Below are 18683 nucleotides of genomic sequence, written 5' to 3'. Positions count from 1 at the left end.
TGTCTGTAATCTGAATACATAACAAGCTATTTCTGGATGTGTATATTAAAATACATGTATTGCTACTGTAAAATAGCATAAATAAACTATACATTCTTCAATGTATTTTGTTCTTATCATTTCTTAATCCAAAGGACAACCATATGTTCCGCATTCCAAGCTGTAGCTGGTTCTCCCTGCTATAGCATTCATTATTCCTAGTCTGTTAAATACATATTTCTCTCCCTACATAAATATTCTTCTGAGACTGCTGCTCAGGTTTTCTGTCTGAACAAGGTCAACGAGTTATAGAGGTTACCTACTCTCTCTTTGCCTAATTTCCCATGCTGAATGGGGAAGACTGAAGGAAACGTCTGTTCAATTTACTGGAATATGACTATAGGTAGTCCTCAATTTATGACCACAATTGAACCCGAAATTTCTGTTAAGTTAAACATTTGTTAAGTAAATTTTGCCCCATTTTATGACCTTTGTTGCCATAGTTGTTAAGTGAATCACTGCAGTTAATAAAAATAGTAATCCGGTTGTTCAGTGAACCTGGCTTCCCCGTTGACTTGTCAGAAGGTCACAAAAGTGGATCCCATGATCTTGGGGACACTGCAACCATCATAAATATGAACCAGTCACCAAGCCTCTGAATTTTGATCACATAATCATAGGGATGCTGCAAAAGTCGTAACTGTGAAAAATGGTCATAAATCACATTTTTCAGTGCCATTGTAACTGAACAGTCAAAGTGAACTGTTGTAAGTCAAGGACTACCTGTAATGGATTCTATTGATTCCATTGGTCTATTCTAAATATAAATATGTCTTAATTCAGTCCCCTTCTTGCTACCAAATTTCACATTCTGGATATAGATCAAAGCTATGGCTTTTTAAAAAAATAAATGTTTACAATGAAATATCTATTTATATTCAGCAAAAAGATTTACATAAATTTCTGCATCAGGAAGTATGATTGAAATAATTTTCTTAATGATCATGCTAACTGAATGTACAAGAATTTGATTAAAAAGCCTCTTAGTCACGTATCTTCATAAATAGTTCTGCAAGAGAATAAAACTTGAAAAGAAATAAGATTAGGTCAAATATTAATGGCTAGAAATTGCCTAATTAATGGACTTACAGTTTTAAATAAAATTATTGTTACTTACATATTTATTTTATAAAATTGTTTTCTGTATTTTAAGTAATAAGTATTATAAATATAAAAGGAGCTTTTAGTTTCATAGAATTGTAATTATTCTTCAGCACATCCTTTTAAATTTTGTAGATCAGTATCACATTTCAACTGGAACATAAATTTTACATTTAAAAATAAATTATTAAAAACTACTGAATGCAAAGCAGTATTCAGAAATTCAATATAAATTTTGTTAAATATAATTATTATTAAGTACTTAAAAGGATAGAGGACTAATACATTCTCTATCTAAAAATAGAAGACTGGTCTAGGAAGATTATAAGCATAAGATTTGCATTTAAATAAAAACAACAACACATCCTTTCTTCTTATTTTTCCAATATATCTAAATGATTTTGTCTTTATTCCAAGTTACAGCTTTTTATTGAAATGTGCTATCTAAAAATTGCAGTGCTATGCACTTAAATGTGAAGCAGCTGCATTCTGCTCAATAAATAATACATTGAATTACAATATTGTGGCTATTAATAACCAAACTTCAGCTGTTCAGTAATCATCCTTTTGTAACTATAGGCCAGCATAAAATGTTCTGAAAAACAAGGATGTCTAATTAGAGATAATCATTTGCCAGGAAGTTTTCCACTAATTTTTTCCCATGCAATTTAGAATGTCCATTCTGTACAGAAGTATTTCTTAACCTTGACAACTTGAAGATGTGTTTTGGATTAGAATTCATATCATTTCAGACCACTTTCTAAGGTGAAAATTTTCAAACTGAAAATGAATTGTAAGGAATGTGTTTCACCTTTGTGGGGCTAGCCGTTATACTACAGTAAACAACCTGGAGAACTAGAATAATCGAATTGTTCTAAAATCAGGATCAAGAAAATGATTGGGATTTTTAAAAAAGATGTAATGAAATTAGGGTAATGAGAGCCAGTCTGGTGTAGTGGTTAAGACACTAGGTTAGACACTAGGAACCAAGACTGTGAGTTCTAATCCCACCTTAGACATGAAAGCAGCTGGGTGACCTTGGGCCAGTCACTGTCTCTCAGCCCTAAAAAGAAGGCAAGAGCAAATCACTTCCAAAATCTTGCCAAGAAAGCTGCAGGGACTTTTAAAGGACCCTCTTTTCACACTGGCACATTTCTTATTGTTTTAATTTTGTTTATTTTATAGAAATTTCTGTCCTTCTCTAATAGAACCTGTTCACTAATTAGAGTACTTCATGACTACTGAAAAGCACAGTATTATAAAGCTATATACAGACAAGATTAAAGATTGAATTGTGTGCATTTAATATGGGACAGCAAAAACAGTTTGGGAAATATATTGATATATGAATTTCTACAATGAATTAAGAACTCTTATGCTATCAGAAGAATGAAAATAAATATGGGAAACATGATCACAGCAGTAGCATTTTTAGGAAATAAAAATAGAAGTAGTCATGTGTAATGGTCATTCAGGAAAACAAAATCAGATCTATATTAAAGGCTGGTTACATTCCTTTAGACTTATTGAGGCTGAGAAAGTAAGAAAACTTGGGAAATGTACTATTCAAAAGTGGAATAGTATTTGGAAAGCATGGAGGAAATCTAGAAGTTGCTAATGTTTTGATATAGTCCTCATTCATCACTTGGGAGTAAAAGATGTTGTGGAATTTTTTTTATTTATTTATTTATATGCCGCCCTTCTCCGGAGACTCAAGGTGGCTTACAATGTGTTAAGCAATAGCCTTCATACTTTTGTATATTTATACAAAGTCAGCTTATTGCCCCCACAATCCGGGTCCTCATTTTACCTACCTTAGAAAGGATGGATGGCTGAGTCAACCTTGAGCCTGGTGAGATTTGAACTTGCAGTAATTGCAGGCAGCTGATGTTAATAACAGTGCTTTAGTCTGTTGGTTACTTGGTTATTGTCCTACAAGCAGTTTTTCATGCAAAATTAGGGAAGTAATTTGCCAGTGCCTTCTTCCAGGATGGTTTTTGGGCTCCCAGTCTAGCCAACAAATCTATAATTCTCAAGTAATTTCCCATTCAAATACTAATCAAAATTAAATCTCTACAGCTTCCAAGATCAGCTAGGATCGACTAAGTCAGTGTTTCTTAACCTTGGCAATTTCAAGATGTGTGGACTTTAATGTGCTGATTGGGAACTTCTGGAAGTTGAAATCCACAAGGGTAGACACGAAGTCAAGGTTGAGGAACGCTGGATTGCCATTTGTTGAGAATAAGCTTCATTTAAAATAGAACTTGTTTCTAAATAAATAAGGCTATGGCTCAGTAGTGAGTTTCAATTCCCAGTGCCACTGGATCACTACCGGGAGTGCGCAGCGCTTCTGCGCATGCACAGAAGGTTCTGTGCATTCGCAGAGCGTTTTTGATGACATCTGGGTGGGTGGGCGGAGCCTCCCGCCGCCGCTGCTACCGGTTCGCCCAAAACCGGGGCCAACTGGTAGCAACCCACCACTGCTATGGCTACATTTTCATGCTCAGAGCTTATGATTTCAAGTGCTTAACCATGACTGAACCAAATCAAAAGTTTGAAAATGTTATTATGAAATCAAGCCATGAAAAGTGTCTTTGTATGAGAAAAAAAATAATTTCTGTCCATAAAATAAAAAACCCATTTAAACCCATTAGAATATCAATGAGCCAATATTATTATATAATTGTCACATTTTAGTGATGGACTTTAAGAGCTCTGTAGAAATAACTCATCAGTATTCCACCATAATATTAATTTGGTGCATTTGTATGACATGATACAATGTTTCAGAATTATTGTTGAAATGCTGTGAAATACTATATATTTCAGGGGAATAAATGGTCACGGCTGAAGGTTTTTAGTAATTATTGAATGAAAAAAAAAAAGACCTGGCTGCAGACAATTCTAATTAATTTGAGACAGTTTTCCAATGAGTCTTAGCCCAATTATCTTCCAGGTAACTCTTTTAAACTTAAAGAAATGTAAACTCATGCTAAAATAGGAAGAGGATGCAGGATATAAAGTACACAAACACTGAAATGATTAAGAATAGGATCAACAAAACTTAAGCTAGCCTACTGTCAATGCAGTTTATCCTGGCTATTTCTTTATTTTGGATCCAGCTGCTCATCTCATACACAGAACTAAAAATTGTCTGCCAAATGAATGAATTAATGAGGAATGAAACCTAGCCATGCTACAGTAAATCAGTGATGATTAATGCTCTTTTATGACATGTTGGTTAATGACAGGAGCAGAGAGAGCAGAGTCAACGTCCCACATATCTGATATTCCAAATTCTCTGACTTACATTTTGGGCATGAGGTGACATATGTTTAGTAGAAGATAATCTGGGTAAAATTGATACTTTTTCTGATGGGGATCTAGGAAAACCCACAAGCATATTTTGCACAATGCCTTTGAATTTAAACAAGCCCTTGGAATGTATATTGTCTAACATCAATTGACCAATTGACCTCTAACTTTACAGCTGTTAGATTTATTTTTTTATGTTTAATCCAAAACTATAATTCTAGGAAGTTATTTTGAGAGGTCTCTTCTATAACAATAAGCTAATATAAGTGTTAAGTGAATGAGACATGTGCACATCTTTCTGAGATCTTTGCAATAGAGTAATTCCTCTGAATTTATGAGGTAAATTTATGAGGTAATTTACCATAAATTACAGAAATATTTATTTAGTATTACTCGAGTTTATGAATCACTGTCTCATAAACTAATATATCACAATTTCTTCATTATATTAATTACCATTGAATTTGATATTCTAATAACATTGCATTAAATTGTACTCCCTTATACTACTTGGAGGACCCTGAATAGGTTGAGAGTTGGAGTGCCTAAATGTAAAACCAATATGCTCAAGTTGAGGCTCTTAGTGGATAACAATATGCTATACAGTGGTGGGATTTGAATTTTTTTACTACCGGTTCTATGGGCGTGGCTTGGTGGGTGTAGCTTGGTGGGGTCATGTGACTGAGTGGGCATGGCCAATTCAAATTCTCTCACGGCAAGGTGGGCGGCATCTTGCTGTGAGTGACATCGAGTTTGCCACACCCAGTCAGTCACATGACTGATGCTGCAGAGACAGGGCAATTTCCTCCCCCACTTGGGCTGACAAAATAAAAGCCTGTCTGCTGAGCCTGCTTGCCGAGCAGCCTGGACTGGAAAACACATGGCTGGGGCGGAGGAACGGTCCTCCTTAACAAGCTCCAAACTGTTGCTGCAAGCCTGGGTTTTGTTTTGTTTTGTTTCAGTCATTCCTCAACAGCAACATGATTTGGCACATAACATCTGCTCCATTCCACCCCATGACCAATGGTTACTGAACGAATGGTCAGGACCACAAAGGAGGCGCTCAAGTGGATGATGAATGTGTACTGGAACCACCGCCTGGCAAACTTCCTCCTGTTTCAAAACAACGCCCAGTACAGCAACAGGTTGCAGCCCAGCAGAGCTGAGGTGGGGCCGTTGGCTCACAACGAAGCTCAATCGACTTCACCCAGATAGAGTAGCAGCGGAGACGGCTCAGCCAACCCCCCACCCCCAGGAGCCTACAGCCAGGTGAATTGGTCTGGGCCAGGAACTATGGGAGTGGGGCACCTTGGGTGGCAGCCAGGGTAACTAAGGTAATAGGCCTGTTGTTGTACGAGGTTACTCTGGGGGATGATCATACAATCAGACACCACATTGATCAGTAATGGCGTCGGCAGACCAGGCCAGTGCTGGTTGGGGATCCCAAGGCTTTATCAGACCCACTAGAGAACTGTTTTCCTCTGAGTTTTTTACACCACCCATGGCCGCCTCTGGAGAAACGGAGGTACCAAGGGCTGTAGAGCCGCCGCCACTCATGGGTGACCAAAACGGCCACCAAGACTCTGTCCAAGTGGAGATGGACAATATTCCACTTAACACTATATTCCTTTAAAAGCCTCTGACGATCCCTGAGTTGCCTGATTGTCAGAGGCTTTTAAAAGCATTTTTTTCTGCAATCTCTTAAGGTTGTAGAAAAAATACTTTTAAAAGTAAAAAAAAAAGTTGGCCATGTCCACCCAGTCACATTACCCCCCCCTCCACTTTTTAAAAAACTTTTAAAAGCATTTTTTTGGCCAAAGAGGTTGTAGAAAAAATGATTTTAAAAGTAAAAAAAAAGCCTCTGATAGCGCGGCTCAGCTGGGCATGGGGGGGGCAGGGATTTTTGCTACCCGTTCTCCGAACCACCTGCCGCCATCGCTACCGGATCGGGCAATTCAGTCCGAACCGGGAGCATTTCACCCCTAGTTTTGATTTACTGAGGGAAAACCTGGAACTCTCAGATTCAGGTTTTCCCAGATGTGCCAGTATACCTACTCTAATAAATGGAACTTTGAGAAATGCTTACCTTGCAGTTTATAATTGGAGTGGAGCTTTCTGGAACCCTGACATGCAGTCCACCAGGATCCATGGGGCCCCATCCTATCTTAAAGACTATGAATATTGAACAGATTGGGGGAAACTATCATGGGAGGGGAGGGGTGTTATGTATTGAATAAATATAGTTGTGTTAAGCCCTGCTAAAGGAAACTAACCTTTAGATGACCCTAACTGTTAACTTCAACTGTTTTGGGGGAAATTTTGAACATTCATATTTGGGCAGGCTTTTTCAAGTATTATGATTGGTTGAGGCCCTGTGGGCCTAGAATATAAAATACAGGAATTTGCTTGTTGTTCTGCAGTTCTAGCTGAGTCAATAAATGCTGTTATATCTATGCCCGTGTTGGCGAACCTATGGCACGCGTGCCGGAAGTGGCACGCAGAGCCATGTTGCCCGGCATGCGTGGCATCGCCCATTCTTCTTCCAGGTTTCCAGGGCACGCATGCGCACCAGCCAGCTAGTCTGCTGGTTACTGGTGTGCATGCGTGTGCAATGATCAGCTAGCCTTAATGTCTTAGTGCGTGTGCGCACCGGCCATGCTGTCATTGCCCGCATGCAGCCCCGGGACTCCGCCCTTTGCCAGCCAGGAGCACTGCCGCCAGTCGCTCCCGTGCACCTGGCTGCCTGCCTGCCTCATCACCGTCACCATGAGGAAAGGCCCCGAAGTTGCGCTGCCTGGAATCCACGTGGTCTGCCACAGGGGGAGGCCAGGTATGGCTGGCTGGATGCTGCCTGGAACTGAGCTCGAGGCTGGCAGGAGGAAGAACATTGCCTCTTAGCCGGCTCGAACTGTCTGCTGCCGCAGCCTGCCACCATCCCCTCTCCCCTGCCAACTGCTCCTACCACTGCCAGGGAAGCGGCTGTGTGAGAATCGCTGCCGCCAAGGGCGAAGGGGCGGTGGTGGCAAGGATGGGCGGTCCGGGTCTTCCCTGTCTCCCCGCCCGAGCAGACTTCTAGCAGCGCCAGGCCTCCAGAGGGAGAAAGGGAGGGAGGGAGGGAAGCCCCTGCCTACTGTTCCTGCCACAGCCACCCCCTTACCCCCAGCAAGAGTGGTTGTCGTGCTGCCACTTCTCCGTCAGCACCAGGAGCAACTGCCGGGGCAGAGAGGGCGGGGGCAGGCTGTGGTGGTAAGCCGTTCTCGCTGGGCAACAGACAGGCTGCTCCTGGAGCAGGCAGGAGAAGGAGAAGCCACCAGCGGGGAGGCAAGCTGCCCCAGGAGGACTGGAGGAGAGCGCAGCTCCTCACTCATGGAGATCCACCAGTGGGGAAATGGTCGCAGAAAGTGGTAAGAAATGCATGAGCCAGGAAGCGATCATGCTCCCTGGCAGGAGAGGGTTGCATGTTCACTCCAGCAAAGGTTTGTGCAACCCTCTCTGGCCAGGGAGCATGACCGCTTCCTGGTCAGCGCACCTCTTACCGCGCCCACTTCCCAACCGGTAGATCTCAATGAGTGAGAAGCTGCGCTCTCCTCCGGTCCTCCTGGAGCAGCTCGCTTCCCCGCTGGCAGCTTTTCGTTCTCCTTGTTGCTCCAGGAGAAATCTGAGACTCAGCTTTCCTCGGCAAAGCGCTTCATCATTGCAGCGCAGGTAACACGCATGGCTTCGGGGGATCCGTGCAGCTACTATCCCACCCCTCCTCGGCCTTGGCCACACCGCGAGGCTCCAACTCGAGGAGAAGACGGGGGAAGGGGGGGAAGTCCAAATGGCAGCTACCTGAAGCAAGCTGCAGCGCGATTATGCAGGGCGGTTGGAGAAGCGGTAGAAATAGCCAGGGCTGGGCTTTCAGCGGGTAAGCAACGCTGCCTCTGCCGTGGGGAACTTTGGAGAGGGCAGGGGCAGGCTGTGCGAGGCATGGCCCAGACCTTTGGGGGAAGGGATTGAAGCCCCAGTCTGCTGCTCCTTCCGTTGTACGGAAAGACCAATATACTGCTTGAATTATCCGTTCCCTCCCTTCCCTTAATCCTGTTTCATGGCTTCCCAGCTTCCTCATCCTCTGCTTTCTGCTGTTTTCTCCAAGCAGCCAAGAGAGAATGGGCTTGCAAGGCTGTCAAGTCTCCCATGCCTGCGATGCCAGATCTTGCCTCCCGCCTGACCGAGAGACTCTGCTTTCCTTGGCAAAGCGCTTCATTATTGCAGGGCAGGGAACATGGGCGGCACCAGAGGATCCGTGCGCTAGTATCCCACCCCTCCTCAGCCTTGGTTACGCCGCGAGGCTCCAACTCAAGGAGAAGATGGAGGAAGAGGGAGGCGGGGGAAGTCTAAACGCGGGCTACCTCAAGCAAGCTGCAGCGCTATTACGCAGGGCTCCGAGTGGTTGGAGAAGAGGCAGAAATAGCTAGGGCTGTGCTTTCAGCGGGTAAGCAACACTGCCTCTGCCGTGAGGAACTTTGGAGAGAGAGACCGGGGGCAGGCTGTAGCCGTTCTCGCCAGCTAAGAGACAGGCTGCTCGCACAGCCTGCCCCTGCCCTATCCAAAGTTGCCCATGGCAGAGGCAGCGTTGCTTACCCGCTGAAAGCCCAGCCCTGGCTGCTATTTCTGCCGCTTCTCCAACTGCCCTGCATAATAGGGCTGCAGCTTGCTTCAGGTAGCTGCCATTTGGACTCCCCCTCCCTTCCTCTGTCTTCTCCTCCTTGAGTTGGAGCCTCGTGGCGTGGCCAAGGCTGAGGAGGGGTGGGATAGTAGCTGCACGGATCCCCTGGTGCCGCGCGTGTTCCCTGCGCTGCAATGATGAAGCGTTTTGCCGAGGAAAGCTGAGTCTCAGGCTTCTCCTAGAGCAGCAAGGAGAAGGAAAAGCTGCCAGCAGAGAGGTGAGCTGCCCCAGGAGGACCGGAGGAGAGCGCAGCTTCTCACTCATGGAGATCTACCGGTTGGGAAGTGGGCGCGGTAAGAGGTGCGCTGACCAGGAAGCGGTCATGCTCCCTGGCCAGAGAGGGTTGCAAAAACCTTTGCTGGAGTGAATGTACAACCCTCTCCTGCCAGGGAGCATGACTGCTTCCTGGCTCGCGCATTTCTTACCGCTTTCCACGATCATTTCCCCACCGGTGGATCTCCATGAGTGAGGAGCTGCGCTCTCCTCCAGTCCTCCTGGGGCAGTACGAGAACCGCTCTTGCTGGGGGCAAGGGGATGGCGGTGGCAGGAGCAGCAGGCCGGGGCTTCTCTCCGGAGGCCTGGGGCTATACCAGAAGTCTTATCGGGCGGCGACACAGGGAAGCCCCGGACTGCCCTCAAAAGAACAACTTTCCAGGCCCAAAACGGGGCAGAGGGGTGCCCAAAGTGCATGTGCAGGACGCGCATGCACAATGTTGGGTGCATGCGCGGGGGAGGGTCATGTGCGCATGCGGGAGGGTTCGCATTGCATTATGGGTGCTGGCACGCACAGGAGCTGTTGCGCGCGCACATACACACTTCCGGCACGCCACAAGAAAAAGGTTCGCCATCCCTGATCTATGTTCTTGCCTACCACAGCCCACAACATACTTACATTGCTCTACTTACATAAGTAAAAACAATATTTTTATTGTTCATATGGAATGTGACTTGGAAGGAAGTCCTTGAATATAGAGATAACCAGTACTGGGATGAATGAGCCCCTTCTTGGTTTTTTTAAGCATTTAAAGTGTTGATACATCAACACAACGTTTGGCAAGTGAATCCTTCAGAAAATATTTATTAGAGCTCATTCTTATGCCCTTTTGTATATCATATCCAGAGACAGAGAATCTGGGAGACTCAAGAGAAAATAGGAAAAGAATGTGAATTTCTATTACCTGGGGCGGGGTGGGAGCTGGCTCACTCCCCCTTTTTAATGTAGTGTTGACATTTTGACCTTTATAGCTTCTTCCCCATTCCATCCTTCCCTAGCCTTACGTGTATGGAGTTCATAATTCCTCTCCCTTTCTTCTTTCAATCTTAAAGTTTTCCTGCTGTCTGGGATCATTTCATAGAATGTTTTCCTCCTGGTTTGGGGCATCATTTTTTAATTATATATTTTATTTTGTACTTTTAAATGTCCTTTTTTAGTCTGGAAACCAGAACTAACCCTATCCCTGGAGGATTTGAGTTTGGAACTTGTCTTCTTGGTTCAGAAGGTGAACCATCCTAAAGGAGTCCCTTGGAAGTCTTGCAGAATTTTACAGTACATTTACAGTAAGAACATTTAATTTAAGCCAATAACTCAGAAAATGATTTACTAACATGGATAAAGTTGTTTGTCTATAGTCAGTCAAAGACTGTGACCAAAAATTACTTGGCTTTCATTATTCTGAATCTTTGGATATATTTAAAATTAAACTAAATATTGATTTCCCCCCTTATATTACAGGAAAGACTACAAAATTATAAATGAACTCTGTTGCAGGCATTACTCAGAACATCCAATGTTTGGAGCATTAACCAGTTGTTTATCACGTAAATCAATATAACAGATGGATAAAGGGAAGCATTTAAAATCCATTTTAAAAATGCACTCAGTTCCATGGTTTATGTTTATATCAGAAATGCAAAGAATAAAGTAGCTTCATGAGTCAAACAATATTGTGGAATATTCGCTTTCAATGAAGCCTTGTCAGACAATTAATTTATGTGGATAATGCTAGATCTCACCCTTATAGATTGTAATTAAAGAGTCTGTATATCCCAATGATATCATGAGGACTGCAGATCACCAGTATGTTTACCCATGATGACCAGTTCATAAACAATCAATCAGACTAAAGATGATCCATCGGAGAAGAACAGGCAACCCACTGTGATATTTAAGCCAAGAAAAGTAATAGATATTCACCAAAAAGACCTGACAGCACTTCACTGGAAAATATAAGTTTCCCAATTTGGAAGGTATCCAAGAAACAATTGGGGAATAATGGAGGGCAAGTAAATAGCAATAGTGTTTATTATGTAGCTGGATTAAAGATTAGAGGGTCATTCAGCTACTGGGAAGATCCTGAAAAGATAATCAAGCAATGGAGCTGCAACGACCTAGAAACAAGCAAAGCTATTATTGGAAGCCATGGGTTTGTCAAAATAGATCATACCAGACAAACCTTATTGCATTCTTTGACAGTGACTAAATGGACCAGTAAAACGCTGTGGACACTGTATACTTGGACTTTAGTAAGGCATTTAACAAAGTAGTAGATCACAGTTTACTTCTTAGCAAGATAGAAAAATGTGGGATAGACAGCATCACTACCAGATGGATTTATAACTGTCTGACCAACCACACCCAATCATAGTCCTCAGTGGAACTACATTTAAATGGAGGAAAACATGCAGTGGAGTACCCCAAGGTTCTGTCTTAGGCCCAATACTCTTCAACATCTTCATAAATGATTTAGATGAAGGCATAGAAGGGGAACTCATCAAATTTGCAGCAACGCCAAGGTGGGGACAGCAGCCAATACTTTAAAAGATAGGTTCAAGATCCAGAAAGATCTTGACAGACTTGAACACTGGGCCCTATCCAATAAAATGGAATTCATTGGTAAGAAAAGTTAAAATTTTATACATAGGCAAGAACCAAAATACATAGGTACAGAATGGGTGGTATCAATAGCAGTAACTGAGAGAGAGAACTAGGAGTACTAGTTGACAGTCACTTAAGTATGAGCCAGCAATGTTCTACCACTGCCAAAAAAAAGCCAATGAAATCCTAGGTTGCATCAACAAAGGGATATATCAAAATCACATGAAGTGGTAGTACTGCTTTAGACTGCACTGGTAAAGCCACACTTGGAATAGTGCATCCAGTTTTAGTCACCATGCAAAAAAGATGTTAAGACTCTTAGAGTGTAGAATGTAGAGAAGAGCAACAAAAATGATTAGGGGACTGGAAGATAAATCATTCAATGAATGTTTGGATGATAGAATGATCCCAATTAGGGTCTAGTCTAATGAAGAGAAGAACTCGGGTGACTTGATAGCGATCTCCAATATTTGAAGGGCTGCCACAGAGAGGAGTGAGTCCACTATTCTTCAAAGTAACTCAGGGCAGAGTAAAAAGTAATGGTTGAAAACCTATCAAAGAGAGATCCACTCTAGAATTAAGAAGTTTCCTGACACTGAGTACAATTAATCAATGGAACAGCTTGCCTCTAGAAGTTGTGGTTGCTCCAGCCCTGGAGGTATTTAAGAATTTGCACTACCCTTAGCGAAACTTCTGTGCATTGTCTTGAAAAGTTTATATTGATTGCCTGATGGTTTTCGTAAATGTAGTGCTTTGGAATAAAAATAGGCTCTAGATAAGAACTGAAAATAAGTTGCTATCTGTTCAAAGTTGCCTTGAAAAGGAGATGGGAGCTAATAAATTGGATAAATAAATAAAAAAATATCTTAGCTTCAGGATTTTTCTTTTCTTTTTGGTGCCTTCAAGTCAGCTTTGACTTCTGGAGAGTGCCTGGATTAGTCCCTGAAATTTTTTTGGCATTGATATTTGGTTTCCCATTGCCGTCTTCAAAAATAAAAACACTTCCTAAGGTTGGAACTTCTGTTATATTCAGCAGCCCTATGTTTCCATCTTTCAGTTATAGATGTGTGAAGTACTTGGTTTTTCAGTCTCTTGAGAAGGAATTAACAGAGCAGCACTTAAAAATAATGGCAAGACCTCTAAGCATATTTCCAGTGCTCAAGAATAATATGACAGGAAAGGAAGAGGAAACTTTTGATGTATTTTCAGCATTGCAATGAAGATATTTTTAATGCTCATTTAAAAAACAGATGCATCTTGGTTAGTCTTAGTTGAGGACTTAGCAGCATGATGAAGACGTAGATGTATCCCATACACAAATAAAATTAACCCTATCTTTTTTTTAATATGTTGGTCCCCTCCTACTTTTCCTACTGATCTGATCTTTAATATTTTTAGTTTAGGTTACCAAAAATCAGAGAAGGCTGGTTGCTACAGGGTGCATACATATAATTTAAAGCTATTTTTATCAACTAGAATCAGGTTTTAAGGCAGGTCTTTTTTTAAAAAAATCTGTTTCGTTAATATCTCAGAATTGTTTTTTCCTTGGAACAGATTTGAAGTTTGACCCTGAAGTATATTATTATTATGCAACTCTTCCAGCCATAATAAGTATATTATTCAGTAAGAAATTCTGCTTCCCTTTATCTTTTTGTGGTTGCTGTGGTTTGTTTCACAATAGAAATGAGATATTTTGTGATTTCATATAAGAGCTTTAAAAATAATGTGAAAAATTACACGGACCACTTGATTAAACAAAAGGAATGGATTTTGTCTTTAAATAAACTTTTAAAAAGACTTCACAATTGTTAAAAACATTCACGTTAAGCTGCTATATACATACCAAGCATGTTAGTTTATCATATAAATTTTAGTGGCATGCTGTATGTCTACATTTCTCCCAGGGAGAGGAAAGAATAATAATTGCCCTTTTACATTTTGTAGGAATGTCTTGAAGCTATTACTAAATATTTGTCAATCATCTTTCTTCTAACCAGGTTATTTCACCTGAGTTTTTCAGAGGATTCTTTTCATTAAACTAATTATCATAAAAAAGGCAAAACTTGTTTGGAAGTAATCAAATGAGTTATGCCAAAACTTCAATTTCATAGACACATGTAGCATATTCCAGATGCAATAAACAGATTTCCATCTTATTTCAACTACGCCTGAAATAAAGTCTGTTGCATTCAAAGTAGTCTGGATGAGGCAACTGTATTTATATTAATTTTGTATCTTGGCAATTTTCATTGGCCTAATGAAACATTACAAATAATATAGTGATGAAAATGATCTTTTGTTTTATAATGATCATGATTGCCTAATTTGATTATTATAGGGATTAACTGACATCTGCTTCCATGAATGGTCTCTTGTAATGTGACTTCACTGTATTTTGGTATTTGTTTTTGCTTGCAAAAAGAAAATGTAACAGTAAATAACCTCTTGAAAATTGAAATAATCCAATTTTGGCTATCTGCAGCGTACTTACTTATATTACCAGGAAGCAGTTCTTTTGTTGAGGCATACATAGCCAGAGTTTTAGAAATTCAAACCCTTTACTGGGAATTGCATTTTGGATATACAGGGCATCTTTGTGGCTACTATACCTGATCAATCCTGAGTAAAGATGAAATTGGCCAGGTACTGCCTCCTAGTGGTCAATCTAAGTTGTTTAGTGCAATACACTAAGTTGGTTACACTGTGAATAGAAATAGAAAAGGAATAGAGCTGGAAGGGAGACCAGCCCCCTGCTCAAGCAGAACCTGTACCACTTCAGATAACTGTCCAGTCTCTTCTTAAAAACCTCCAGTGATGGAGAGCCCACAATTTCTGAAGGCAAGCTATTCCACTGGTTAATTGTCCTCACTGTTAGAAAGTTTCTCCTTGATTCCAGATTGCTTCTCTCTTTGATTAGTTTCCAACCATTGTTCCTTGTCCTGCCCTCTGGTGCTTTACCCCCTCTTCTTTGTGGCAGCCCCTCAAATATTGGAATATTGCTATCATGTCAAAAGAATTCTTCTTTTCTTTAGACTAGCCAGACCCAAAAGCTGGCAGCTATTCTTCATATGGTTTAGTCTCCAGGCCTTTTATTGTCTTAGTTGCTCTTCTCTGAACTTTTTCCAAAGTCTCAACATCTTTTTTAGAGAAATGCCGTCACCCAAGAAAGGAAGTCACGTAAAGCCTCCTAAATAAAGGCATGACATAATATAACATATATATATATTTCCTTGAATGCTTAAAAAAATGAATTTATGAATTGTATTTGTTGCACTAAATCCTAAAATTTCATGGGATAAATAATGATCACACAACTTGGATTGTATGATATAGTGAAACAATCCTTTTTCCCTATGTGAATATTTCCCTATGTAAGCTGTTTGTCTAAATATTTTTTTTCACTTTATGATGAAGTTTGCAGCTTCACCTTTGCAAGTTGCCTTGACTCAATTTTTGCCCATTTCCACTCTTCCATAGTGGTAAAAGAAGTCATGTTCCACGATTTTTCTTCTGTTTTTACTTTTAAGATCCAAACTATTGTCTTTAAATATGTTTATTAATTTTTTTACATTTTCCATACAAATTTTTAACAATTTTAGTTCCCAGAAACCATACATAGATGATAAATATCATGCTATTAAAGTATTAAATTTGTACAAAAATACTTTAGTTTAATACTCATTGTTACAAATAAAAATACGTATTAAGTGGTTCATGATATGGATTTCAATTTCATTTAAATTATTTTTTTTCTTTCTGGCAGTGCTGGAATATGAGAAGATGTCATGTGAGTGCATAGGGCATAGAAACTTGCTCTAATAGGTGAAGAAAAGAGTATTATGGGTATTTTGACAATTCAAAGAGGCCAAAAAAATTATGGTAAGATATAAAGGTTCAATGTTATCACAGAAAAATCCGGTGTCTTTCCAGTCACTAAGTAACATTAATTATCAAGACAATACAGAGAACAAACCAAAGCAGCTGCTGGTGGGTCTCAAAAGCAACTAGCAGCATTTTATTGCTTTGAATGAGAAACAGGGCAGAATTTGGGAATATGTGGGTAAAACATATTTTAAAATTAAGTCTTCAAAATGGCAGAGTCAATGAGAGCTCCAACAAAGCTATTTAAATAGATACTTTAAATCAATGCACATTTCATTTATCTTAATTTTTAAAAAGAGTCCTGTGTTGCTGTACAAGTTTATTTATATATGTGTTCCCTAAACACAGCAGTTCATATGTTTTTGCATCAGTATTACTTTGCTACTGGAATTCAGTTAAGAAAAAAACTTACTTGAATATTTTTTTTATTAAACCTTGTTTCCATAAGCCTTATTAATTGTTTTAAAACAAAAATCATTATACGTTCCAAATACCTAAAAGTGAGAAATCCATACAGGCTGCATGACATATCCTATTCAGTATATCATTGCATAGGGAATAATGTAATTTCTAATAAATCATATTGTAACAGAATCTAAAGTTTTACCCTCCGGGATCCTGTGTGCACCTTTGCTGAAATGATTGCAGAACAAGTAACAGTTTTTGGTCCCCCCCTTTCCCCCCCTCCTCTTGTTTAGCAGAGATAACAGATATACACTTTGTTAAACAATAACTATGGTACAATAATCTTTTGGGCATAGTGATAATATTTTGATATTCCTTCCTTCAATTAGCTCATCTTTTAATATAAATTTTGATAATAAAAAACTCATGTTCCAAATTGGGGATACTCTTCAGGGACTTGGATGGGAGTTGAAAAGAGCTCAGTTTCATTTACAATGTTTCTTTTGATTAATCTACATGAAAACAGTTACTTTCCTCATTAATTTCTCTTGCATGTGGAATTCAACTTGAAATGGCACTATTTGTGGTTATAAAAAAGTGAGAAGAAAACTCGATTGGGAAGAAAGCAGCAAAGAATGAGCCTTGAGAAATAATCAGAACCTTCCCTGTGTGCTTCTCAATATTAGATAGTGTCTGTGTTTCCAGTGTATCAGACATATTAAAAAAAAATAGCACCATTTAAATCTCTTGGACAGATAGTTTTTGGCTATAAAGTGTTCATAGGTTCCCATTTCATCTCTGAACCTGTGTTATGTCCGCTTTGTTGAAGGAAAGCATGGTTTGGATGGCTCCATTGTCCTGTTGAGAAAGTCTGATGCTCAGAGCCCTTCTTTTGGGAAGCTAATGGGTTGCGACTAATAACAAGTTCTAATTTATTACCAGATTCTGCTATTAGGGGTACAACTAGGCAGCAGTCAAAGTCTCTTGTCCGAACATGATTTACCTGAAAAGGAAAAAAAATAATTTTTTCAACAAAAGAAGACAAGTCAAGCAAGCCAATAAAAGATGGTCTTACGTGTTTTTTAGGTGAAGGATATATAAAACAGTTTAGACCTAGATAAATAAAGAGTTTGAAATAAAGAAGAAAATATTTGCAAGAGAATGAATTAAACTGAATATAATTTTGCAAGCTAATAAGTTTAATTTGATTTCCCCCTATACTATCTAACTTGATTCAGAAGTCACAATATTTAGCAATATCGTGTAAAGAAAATGAATACACAGTTGCAGTTGTGCAACAGATACTACTGTATTTACATAAATAATTATAATTTAGAATTATTTAGGACTATTTCCCAAAAGAAAAGTAAACAACAAAAAAATAGTAAAAATCCCAAGAAATGACCATCTTCCCTGCCTTATTCATTCATTCATTCACTTACTCATTCATTCACTCACTCACACCTTTGCAGCATCCATATACTTCCACTGCACAAGGGCCCCTGATGTTTTAGAAAAACTGCCAGATATAGTTGAATTATTTAAGTTGAATTGTCTAAAATAAGGAACTTAATTTGGAGAATTCTCTTTATCTGCATTTATCAGCTATTCTCTTTCACATTCGGTTTTCTCACACAAAACTACACATACATTGTAGCAATCTCCTTTTAGCACAAAAATAAAGGAAAAATAGGATAGAGACAGGATGCAGGGTAAGGATAGCTGTATTGGGAAGGGTCTATAAGAGAAAGGGGAAACAGAAAAAAGTGGAGATGAGGTAAGAAGAACCAAAAATTAGATAGGTAAGGAAAGAAAAGAGAAGTGAGCCCTATGCAGGTATTCCAAAAGTGATTAAAATTCATCAGAAAAATAGCTCCACCTAAACTATAGCTAATCTTCAAATTAATCCCGCTTTTAAGTGGCTACATCTACAATCCCATATATATCTTCTTCTCACTTTTCCTTTTCTACATTTTCTTCATTCTTTTAATTGAATAACACCGCTCAACTCGTAGGTAAATTACTTTATCTACTTTTGTATTGGACAAAAAAGCACCTTTCTATAAGGTATTTAATGACATTGTCAGGTCCCAGATATTTCTACAGGGACGCTGGCATTTTGGTGGGAGGAAGGGGGGAGGAATGGAGTGATCTGTATATGAAGTTTCTGTTTCTGTTTCTTGCATTACTGTGTTAATCTCTATATGAAGTTTCTGTTTCCCTGCAATGATGTAGTGTGGGAGGGGTTTGGTTAGCATTGCTTTAAATAGCTGGTTTTAAGTGAGAAGCTTCAGTTCTTGCCTAGATCTCTTGTTATCACAAATCTTTCAATAAAAGCTCCTTTTGGAACAACTGCAA

General features: G+C 39.9%; 1 protein-coding gene and 1 long non-coding RNA gene across 32 annotated transcripts in view; one reads left to right on the top strand and one right to left on the bottom strand.

Moving 5' to 3' along the window:
• LOC117655626 (uncharacterized) overlaps positions 1–18683 on the top strand; it is a 20794-nt gene extending 2111 nt beyond the window's left edge. For 3 of the 6 annotated variants that reach the window (XR_004588743.3, XR_004588742.3, XR_004588739.3), the window contains exons 2-4: positions 5418–5724; positions 10595–10720; positions 10896–11105. This is a non-coding gene — a long non-coding RNA (uncharacterized LOC117655626). Of the gene's footprint in view, positions 1–5417; positions 5725–10594; positions 10721–10895; positions 11106–15801 lie in introns of those variants that run through there. The other 3 variants (XR_015728737.1, XR_004588740.2, XR_015728736.1) reach the window with 2 other exon arrangements.
• GRIP1 (glutamate receptor interacting protein 1) overlaps positions 15576–18683 on the bottom strand; it is a 369729-nt gene continuing 366621 nt past the window's right edge. For 25 of the 26 annotated variants that reach the window (XR_015728735.1, XR_015728732.1, XR_015728733.1 and 22 more), the window contains one exon: positions 15576–17328. Coding sequence is in view for 22 of the 26 variants with exons in the window: in XM_087873173.1 (XP_087729299.1) it covers positions 17092–17328 (237 nt within the window). In the remaining 4 variants the exon portion in view is untranslated. The remainder of the gene's footprint in view (positions 17329–18683) is intronic. The other variant, XM_034403232.2, reaches the window with a different exon arrangement.

This window comes from Pantherophis guttatus, chromosome 7 (assembly GCF_059756535.1).
Source record: "Pantherophis guttatus breed Tessera chromosome 7, ASM5975653v1, whole genome shotgun sequence".
In the NCBI taxonomy this organism is placed as follows: Eukaryota; Metazoa; Chordata; class Lepidosauria; order Squamata; family Colubridae; genus Pantherophis; species Pantherophis guttatus.
Note: the sequence above shows the minus strand (reverse complement) of the source record. Positions and strands in the feature narration are given on the sequence as shown.